Source organism: Pelodiscus sinensis, chromosome 5, assembly GCF_052426305.1.
Source record: "Pelodiscus sinensis isolate ZL-2025 chromosome 5, ASM5242630v1, whole genome shotgun sequence".
Lineage (NCBI taxonomy): Eukaryota > Metazoa > Chordata > Testudines > Trionychidae > Pelodiscus > Pelodiscus sinensis.
Window position 1 is genome coordinate 128623251 of NC_143056.1, and position 10200 is coordinate 128633450.

Consider the following 10200-nt stretch of genomic DNA (forward strand, 5'->3'; position numbering starts at 1 on the left):
GCCAGAGTCCTCTGCCCCAGCATGGGAAGGGGTGGTCTCAGTGTGGGGAATCCCCGTGAGCCCCACAATAGCTGGTCTATGCCTGGGTGGGGGATGGGCATTGGGGACTGATCCCTTCCCGCCCCCCAGCACCCAGTCATAGAGCAACCAGAGCAGCAGGGTACTGGGGGTCCATACAGCCGCCTTGGTGCGGACACAGGGCGACTGAGCCAGGCGGTTGCCCTCAGCCAGAAGGGAGCCAGCCCACAAGCTGAGCAGCATCAGGCTGACAGAGCGCTCTGCTCGGGCCACCCCTGGCGGTGGAGGGGATGACAGTGGCAGGCGCGTTTGCTGTGTCCAAGCTCCCTTTCTTGGCAGGGGCCAGTCGGGGCAGCCTCTATGGCCCCTTCTCTGACCCTGCATGGAGCCTGAGGTGCCGTCTCCTTTCCCTCCAGCTGCTCTGTAGGCTCCTGAGAGGCTGCTGGCTCGGACACAGCAGCCAGCCCCTTCTAAACCCGGTCAGGATTTCCCTGCTCCCCAGGCGCCTTGCTGCTTCAGTGCCCGGGGCTGGAGAAGGGGCTGATGCTGGGGAGAAGCCCTTTTCCCACCGGCTGTTAGAGACCCAGCTGCCAAAAGAGCTAGACATACAACAGACTTAAATATGAATGAAAACGTTTAATTATCCATGCAGAATGTTGTTGACGAATGAATTACAATATAAATAAAATAAAAAATTGTCCAACTAAATTAAGTTTCTGTCAAATTTACCCAATTCACATGTAATATGAAAATAGCCTTCAATTTGCGCATTTGACGCCTTTTTCTATTTTTTTCTCCAAAGGGGGACCCGCGAAATAGGCTGCCCTGGGCCCCGCAAAACTATCATCCACCCTGCCTGTCGCTCATTCCCAGCTTCTGACAAACAGAGGCTAGGGGTCACCATCCTTGCCCATGCTGGCTAATCACCATTGATGGACTTATCCTCCATGAAGTTACCTAGTCCTTTTTCGACACACTGATTTACATGGTGGTTATAACTTTGGTATATAGAAACACATGCCCGCTAAGCCATCTATGTTACATGGAAGAACCCATTATCAAATTGCAACATAAACCACATTTCTGCTCGCCGTAATATTTCTCTATTCACATGTCAGCTGCCAAAGATAATGCAGCGGCAACATGGTGTATGCCCCGGAGATAGGTCCCCAATCTCAGCTAGCAATGGCCATCTCGATGGTTAATTATCCATCTGAGGTAGGGAACCTAAGGCCCTGAGACCAGATGCAGCCCCCCGGCTTACCTGGATCTGGCCCTTGAGGCTCGGGGCTCCCACCCCAATACTGGGGAGCCCTTGCCAGCGAGCCAAACCTGCCATCAACTCCCTGTGGAGCTGGAGCACACAGAATCTACTAGCCTGAGTTGGGGGGCGAGGTTCTGGTGTATGAGGGGTATGTGGGGAGTGTCTTTCTCCTTCTAGGTTGGGGGCCACAAAGGCTAGTTTGGGTTTTTTGGCTTCTCACTTGTGTGCAGCTCCTGACTGATTTTTGTGTGGCTGAGCAGCTCCTGGCCCAAAAAAGATTCCCCACCCCTGCTTTATATAGTACAAAATTGTGGACCATTTGTAGGAATGAAACTAAAGCCATTCTCTTGATTCTTAAAGCAGGACAAAGAGACAGAGATGACCAAGCAGGTGGCTGAAAGGGACTCATCTGGAGAAGTGTCACAGAGAGAGAGAGAGGCCGTTTGGGCAGGAGGCAGATCAGGTAAGAGGTTGTCATTTCGCCTGCACGTTCCAAGCACGAGTCTCCCATGTTTTGGTGTTAAACCTTTCAAAGGGCTTGACTGCCGGCAATTCCATTGACAGTGGTATTTTCACTTGCTGGTTGCCCTGCAACACAATAACTTGAAGTTTCTTCCTTGGCTCCCCTGTGGAGCTGGGAGCTAATGGGGAGTCTGGGGACTTGGTCAGGTGCACAGCAGTGAAATACTTCAGGGATGAGTTCTCAGAGGGGGAAGGCACAAAATAAACCCTCCAGCCCCGGGCAAGCGAGAGTCCATGGCAGTGAGAAAAGGGGCCGCTGGTTCATTGGCACAGGTAGGTGGAAGGGATTTGGGGTTCTATGAAAGAGAGACAGTTACATTTCCCATTTGTGTGGCTAGTCTCATCCGGAGGGTGGGGGATGCTGAAGTGAACACAAGGCCAGCTGCCACAGAACTGCCACAGAGCGGTGGCTGCAGCATCTGTCAGATGTTTCTGAACTAGACCTGTTCACAATTCCAGCCTGTGCTGATCCGAGCCAGTTCGGATGCCGGAGCAGTGAACAAACCCCTGGACACTGCTCACTTTCCCACACTAGGTCCCCATTCGTTGTTAGTATCATTAGTAACAAGTGCAAATGGCCTGGCCTTGGATTTCACATCCCACCCAGGCCAGCATTCCTGGCGACTCAACCATATGCTAGAAGACTGACTTAATAGTAACTCAGAGAGAAAGCTGCTCCCTTCTTTAATACCAACCGCTCTTTCTGCAGTGATGGGGGTTTGGTTCTGGAGCGTTCCCATCCAGATAAAACAATGAACTTGTTTAATGTCCAAAGACTTAAATAAGCCAAATATAAATTGCCAGTACAGGCTCTGGGAGATGGAAATTTCTTTGCTAATAATTAGAAATGCCTGATTTAAATAATGATAATACTTGTCACTTAATGTGCAGAATACAGGTTTAATAGATGGCGTGTGTTTCACGGTAGAAAAATTGTGGAGATTATTAAAAATGGGCAGTTACAAAGAGTAACCCTAATGACTTTGATCCTGAAGGGACTTCAGCAGACCGTCCCCTTTTCTCTCTCTTCGTTCCCTCATTCGGTATTATTTGCATAAGCATACCTAGTCCTGGATCAGGTGTAAGCTATTAAGCAAGTAGACAAAAGAAAGTCTCAGAGAAGTCGCCGTCCCAGCGTGTAACATTAAAAACAACAAACAGTCCTGTGGCACCTTTGAGATGAACAAAAATAAATAGGATTAGAGAATCATAGATCATATGATACTAGGACTGGAAGGGACCTCAAGAGGTCATCGAGTGCAGTCCCCAACCCCCATGCCAGGACCAAATACTGTCTAGACCATCCCTGATAGACATTTATCTAACCTACTCTTAAATATCTCCAGAGATGGAGATTCCACAACCTTCCTGGGCAATTTATTCCAGTGTTTGATTATGAGCTTTCATGGATAAGATCCACTTCATCAGATGAGCTGGAGTGGAAATAACTGAATACAAGATATATAAAACAGAAAAAGCAGTTACCTGTCCATTGTAGGACCTACGTTAATGAAGCTAATTAAGGAGGCTTGATGTATCCCATTCATAACTTTTGATATGTGGATGTCAAAGGCAGGGCAAATTGGCTTTGTTGTGCATTCACCAGTTGATGTCTTTATTCAAGCTGAGGGTAACAGCGTCAAATTTTGCAGATGAATTCCAATTCTGCATTCGCTCTCTGTAATAGGGTGGTGAAATTCCTTTGTGGAAGAATGGCTACTTTTAAATCCATTAATAAGTGCCCAGGCAGGTTAAAATGTTCCCCTATGGGTTTATGTCTGTTACCATGGATCATCTCTGACCCAAAGATTTTATAGTGTAACTATAAGATGAGTTACAATTGGTAGATACAGACAGATAAAAGAGAAAAACACAAGGAAACAATAAGGCTGTGTCTAGACTGGCAAGTTTTTCTGCAAAATCATGTGATTTTGCGGAAAAGCTTGCCAGCTGTCTACACTGGCCGCTTGAATTTCCACAAGAACACTGACGATCTCATGTAAGATCGTCAGTGTTCTTGAGGAAATACTGTGCTGCTCCCGTTTGGGCAAATGTCTTTTTCCAAAAGACTTTTGCGCAAAAGGGCCAGTGTAGACAGCATAGTACTGTTTTCCACAAAAAAGCTCCGATCGCGAAAATGGCGATCGGGGCTTTTTTGCAGAAAACTGCATCTAGATTGGCCACAGATGCTTTTCCGCAAAAAGTGCTTTTGCAGAAAAGCATCCTGCCAATCTAGATGTTCTTTTCCGAAAATGCTTTTAACGGAAAACTTTTCCGTTAAAAGCATTTTCGGAAAATCATGCCAGTGTAGACATAGCCTAAGTGATTATGGTCGGCATTGTAAGCAGTGGTCACAGTTTAGCTCAGCCTGTGTTGGCATGATCATGGTTTGATATCAGCTCCCAAAACCCAGTGAAGAAGCTGAGAATTGAAGAATTATCTGAAAAAGGAAGCAGAGGACAAAACCATGGGAATACGAAGGCTTACAGTGAAAACTTTATTTTAAAAGGTTCAATGCAGGAAAATACATGAAGATGCCTTTACAAGGCACGATATTATTATACTAGACAGGCAGGGCCACACTGATGCCTTTCATCAGCATATCAAGACAGTCTCAAGTATAGGTTGAACCTCTCTAGTCTGGCAACATCCATGGTCCAGAATGATTTTAGTTACCTGGATGCCCACTTATCATAGGTGTGACCAAATTCCCTGCAGTCCGATAAAGTTTGTTAACAACCAAGGCAGTCAATGTTCTGTGTTCTTGGTTAACTCTAATTTATCTCTAAATGTATTTTAAGAGCCCAGCAAGCAGTAGAAGTTTTGATAATGCTGCTAGACAATATTGACCTCCCATAGTCCGGCAAATTTTCTGGTTTGGCACCTGACAAGTCCCGAGGGTGTTGGACTAGAGAGGTTCACCCTTTAGTTGTAGGTTATGGCAATGTGTTTTGGTGTATTTTCCATGTATTTAAATATAAACCAGTATCCTTAGTCATCTATTGCTCATTTTTTGCAGCTGCTGAACTGAAAAAAATACCAAGGACAAAGGAAAAATGGTCTAGATAGTCATTATAATTCTAGTATACATAAACAAGTGCCCACTAAGCCCCCTATGTTACCTTAAAAGTGAAAGAACCTGTTATCAATTTACACAATTATTTGTTGCATGATCATATTTCTTTATTCACATTTTAGGTGGCAAAAGTAATGTGGCAGCAACATGGTGTGTGCCCCAAAGATGAGTCCCCAATATTGTATCCTGCAGCACCTGAGAATGGGCATCTAAAGGGTTAATTATGCACTTGCATCCTAGGAAATTGATGACCATTTGTAGGTTTAAACCCCAGGAAATTCTATTGATTCTTAAAGGTGAAGATGACAGAACAGCCTTTTTGATTAGCAACCTCACGTCCAATTAGCGTTGTGAGTCTTCTAACCCAAACAGGTTAGAAAGAGACAATGGCCAATGACAATCTCACCGGGGTGACGGAGTTCATTCTGATAGGAATCACAGATCACCCAGAGCTCCAAGTCCCGCTTTTCTTGTTGTTCCTAGTGATCTATGTTGTCACCCTGATAGGCAATATCGGGATGATCATCTTAATCATTGTTGACCATCGACTTCACACCCCCATGTACTTTTTCCTTAGCCATTTGGCTTTTGTGGATCTCTGTTATTCCTCCACCGTCACCCCCAAAATGCTGGTGAACTTCTTAGCAGAGAGTAAAACAATTTCTTACTATGCCTGCGCCACACAGCTGGGCTGCTTCCTGACATTTATGATCACGGAGTGTTTCCTCCTGGCTGGGATGGCATATGACCGTTACGTGGCCATCTGTAACCCGCTGCTTTACAAGGTCATCATGTCCCAGAAGGTCTGTGTCCAGCTGGTTGCTGGACCCTACATATACAGCTTCTGTGTTGCCCTGTTCCACACCATCCTTACCTTCCGTTTATCCTTTTGTTCCTCCAATATGATCAACCATTTCTACTGCGACGATATGCCCTTGCTGGCGCTCTCCTGCTCTAATACCTATCTCAAACAGGTGTTGATCTTCGCCTTTGCTGGCTTCGATATGATTGCCTCCTCCCTGATCGTCCTGATCTCCTATCTGTTTATCTTCTCCACCATCCTGCGGATCCGCTCCGCCGAGGGGAGGCACAAGGCCTTCTCCACCTGCGCTTCCCACATAACGGCCGTCACCATCTTCTACGGGACATTGATCTACATGTATTTGCAACCCAGCTCCAACCACTCACTAGATACGGACAAAGTGGCCTCCGTGTTTTACACGGTGGTGATCCCCATGCTGAACCCCCTCATCTACAGCTTGAGGAACAGGGAGGTGAAGGACGCCCTGAGGAAGGTCATGTATAAAAAGTGTTGGCGTTTTAAATTAAATCAATTCACCAGCTAATAGGTAGTTAGCCAACAAAAACTGATGGACAATAGGAAGCACGTTCTCTTTGTTTTCATCATTTGATAAGCCAATTTTACGCAGTAGTCCATCTTTTCTCACTGCTCTTGCTGTCAAGTTAGAACAGGGACTTTGTGTTGCAAGGGCTGAGCAATGTGGCTGATGCTTCAGTGCTCTTACTGGTGCTAGCGCTGCTGTTCTTTGAGCACCAGTGTCAGGCGCATGAGTGCACAGTGCAACATGTTAACTCAGCAGATTTTAATCTACTATATATTTTGGAGAGCTTGTCTGTCTGTTCAAGAACGCCTTCTAAATGGTAAGAGTTAGGCCCACCAATTTCAGTAGGCAGCTTCCTTTTGTCCTAACTTAAAGCAAGGTGAGGGTTGCTTGTGCCAGGAAAACAGGATGTGCCTGGAATGGGACCGCATCTCAGAAAATCAGACAGAAAAGAGACAGAATCGCCGAAGTTAATACAGTCCTCAAAACTGACATAACTGAGAGAATGTTAAAAGAGACTGATCCAAGATGAGCCAGCAAAATAGGATGAACCTGGAATAAGATTTATCTCTTTGTGTCAAGGTCTATTGAGAAGCAAACAGAGAAATCTGGCATAGTGCTCTGTTTTGACACAGCTAAATCAACGCTTTAGGTTTGAAGACTAGAAGAAAATGTTATTGGAAACCAAATTGACTATCGCACTTTTTGTTAAAACTTAGCAAATGATAAGAGTTTAGGGGGATGAAGAAAAAACTACACTTGATGGAATTCCTATTTTCAAAAATGTGTTTAAAAAAATTAAACAGAAAAATTCATCACTCCCCTTTTTAAGATCTCCAAAATAAAAATGAACTTCATCAAAATAGCACTGTATTTTTGAAAAGTGTGATCATTTCAATAAAGCATGTACATTTTCCCTTTATTTTCCAAAATAACCCCCAGCCCTTACTAGAGTTAAGGACCCAAGCAACACCAGGTAAACCTGCTAGTTATTCCATATGCTCAGGTCACTGGTGAAGGCACTTGGCACAAAGCACAGAACTAGCTCTCCATAGGAGCCACAGATACATTAAGACAAGTTACCAGCTCAGTCAGCTCACCAGGTGCTGTCCCCTTGGCTGAACACAGATGCAACTCCTGTGTCTTCTCTTGTTTTAGACAAGTTACGTGTTACACTCCAGACTTTGTCAGTTACCACCGTTCTTCCTGTACCCTCTAGTTCTACCAAAACATCCTTACCCATTGTCCTGTCATCCCACCCGGATCGTAGGCAGGTTTGGTGTGTTCCCAAACAATCTCTTAGTAAAAACTTAAGAAACAACAAAGAGTGTAGTAGCACCTTAAAGACTAACAAGACATGTAGATGGTATCATGAACTTTCGTGGGTGCAACCCGTTTCACTTAGTAATTTGTTTATGTAGCTACTTGAGAGATCGGTGTGGTTTTGTACCATCTTCTCCTGTCAAGAATTTCTTTATCTGGTGTCAGCTGGCATTGTTCCCTCTAATCTTTTCCATCCATGTGCAGAATAATTTTTTATGTGCACCAAGGCATGTGTGACTGTGCACCCGCAATAGAAACACAAACCTAGCAGTGGGCTTGTGGGTTTGTATCTCCCCTGAGGGATTGCACAAGCAGGGAATACTGTTGGTTTCTTGCATGTTATTTTGCCAGTGACGGGTCTGCTCTTATGGCTAGGGCTCTAGTGAGGTCTACATGGCATGTGATGATTTCGGGAATCTGAGTGCAGCTTATGAATTTTGGTTGCTCTTATGAAGTTATTACCATGAAAACTGCTGCATCTGGAACGTGTCCACTGTTCTTGACAAGGCATTTAAACATGTCCCTTGCAGAGCAGGGAGAATTGTTGGTGGCCCTTAGAACTCAGCACCCATCACTTCAGATCAGCTGGTTTGCTTGGGGTAAAGTGGATAGTCAGAAATCTGGCTGGAGGTGCAGAGGTGTGGCTGAAAGGTGCCATGTGTGAGAATCCTCAAGGGGCAGGGAAATGGAGGAGACATTTCCTCCTCTTGCTCTGAGGGGGACATGGCAAGTGAGAAATTCCCTAAGCAGGACAAAGAGACCAAGTGGCAGGTTGAAAAGGACTCAGTGGGGGAAGGGTCAGAGAGAGACACACAGGAAGTCTGGGCAGGAAACAGGAAGGAGACAGATTGGCCAAGGTCAGAGTAGCCAAGCTGGGGGAGATGGGTCCGTGTTTGGGAACAAAAGCCGTGCACTGTCCCAGAAAGACTCTGGATGACTGTAGATGACCTTGACACCAGCCCAAACAAAGCCCTAGGCTGGTGAGGCAAACGGGAAAGGGGAGTGTGGATAGGCTTCATTATATTTCTATAGATGCATGTAGATCTCAGCCTCGTGAAGAACGGACAGTTGTGGTAGTGCCTGTGCAATGTATCCGGTGTGTGTACAACACAGGTTGCGCGCTGCGAGGAGCGAGGAAGCAGAGGGCTCAGGCTCTGCTGGAGTTCGGGGAGAGGTTCCGTGTTGACTGCAGGAGGAGGCTGAGCCAACGGTATCTGAACGGCCCGAGAGAGCTAATGGACTCAGCCTTGCCATCTGGTCACTTCGCCCAGCTGGGGGTCGGGCAGACCATGTGCGCATTTGGACTGAAATAATAATTGTTCAAGCACCTACACAAGGCTCTAGGTGCCCTCATACAAATAATCCAACATCAGCATGAAAAGGATAATAAAAAGGAACTCTGCTGTCCGGTCACCTCTTCTCCATGTCTTCATTGTTCTGGGAAGCATGCACTCAGCCTAACAACTCACAGGGGCAGGGCCCAGTAGGGTTGTAGATTCGCTTCAGGACAGAATCGATTAGGGATAGTTGCTTTTATTAATCCCACTACGTCACTACTATTACAGGCTTAATACTGCCAGAGGGTTACACAGCTACTGCAAAGTAATATGCCAATAAGCATAGGCAGAGCAATGCATAAAAGAGTAACAGGCACTCGGAAATGCTTATGCCCCTTCAGTCCTTCAGGGAGTCCCATTCCGGTCACCTCACACCAGGCCGCAGTGAACGTGGCTCCAGCTGGGGAACCCAGGGCACCCTTCAAGGTCTAAGTCCCTGTTGAGACTTACAGAGAGGCAGGATGCCCAGTGATCTTATACTACAGGGCTGCATCTAGACTGGCAAGTTTTTCCGCAAAAGCAGCTGTCTACACTGGCCGCTTGAATTTCCACAAGAACGCTGACTTCCTACTGTCTGAAATCAGTGCTTCTTGCGGAAATACTATGCTGCTCCCGTTTGGGCAAAAGTCCTTTAGCGCAAAGATTTTGCGCAAAAGGGCCAGTGTAGACAGCTCAGATTTGTTTTCCGCAAAAAAGCCCCAATCGCAAAAATGGTGATCGGGGCTTTTTTGTGCAAAAGCGCATCTAGATTGGCACGGACACTTTTCCACAAAAAGTGCTTTTGCGGGAAATCATTCATGCCAATGTAGACACTCTTTTCCACAAAAGCTTTTAACGGACAACTTTTCCGTTAAAAGCATTTGTGGAAAATCATGCCAGTCTAGACGTAGCCCAGTTTTTTACCGAGTGTGCACAAACCTGGCTCAACACCATTCTTATCACTTTCATGAGCTGATACCGAGGTCAAACTTGTTTACTGCTCAGTAGTTTCCCAGATTATGGCATGGCTTAAAGCTGATAAAGCCCAGCTGCTCTTTGGGCTTGCAGGGTCCCAGGCTATGCTAAGATGGGTAAAGCAGAAATGGAAACTTCCATCCCAGGCCTGTGGTCTGGCATGACCACAGATGTTCCAGGATCAGAGAGTCCTGGCCTGCGGCAGAGGTTGGGGGGCAGGGTAGGAGCCTGGCGCTATGCAGGGGGGTGACACGGTATGGCTTAGCTGGGCTGTGGGGGTGGAGGCAGGAGCTGGTGCACGACTCAGCTGAGCAGTGAGTGGGGGACAGGAAGCCCGTGAGGGGCAGGACAGTAGGCGCCGGC

General features: G+C 46.4%; 1 protein-coding gene across 1 annotated transcript; it reads left to right on the top strand.

The window, feature by feature from the left end:
- The first annotated feature begins 5266 nt into the window (after window positions 1-5266).
- LOC102447909 (olfactory receptor 8U3-like) lies at window positions 5267-8859 on the top strand. Its single transcript, XM_075928808.2, has 3 exons — window positions 5267-6175; window positions 7645-7669; window positions 8660-8859. Exons 1-3 carry the CDS (start codon window positions 5267-5269, stop codon window positions 8857-8859), a joined length of 1134 nt encoding a protein of 377 aa, XP_075784923.2.
- Window positions 8860-10200: the final 1341 nt, after the last annotated feature.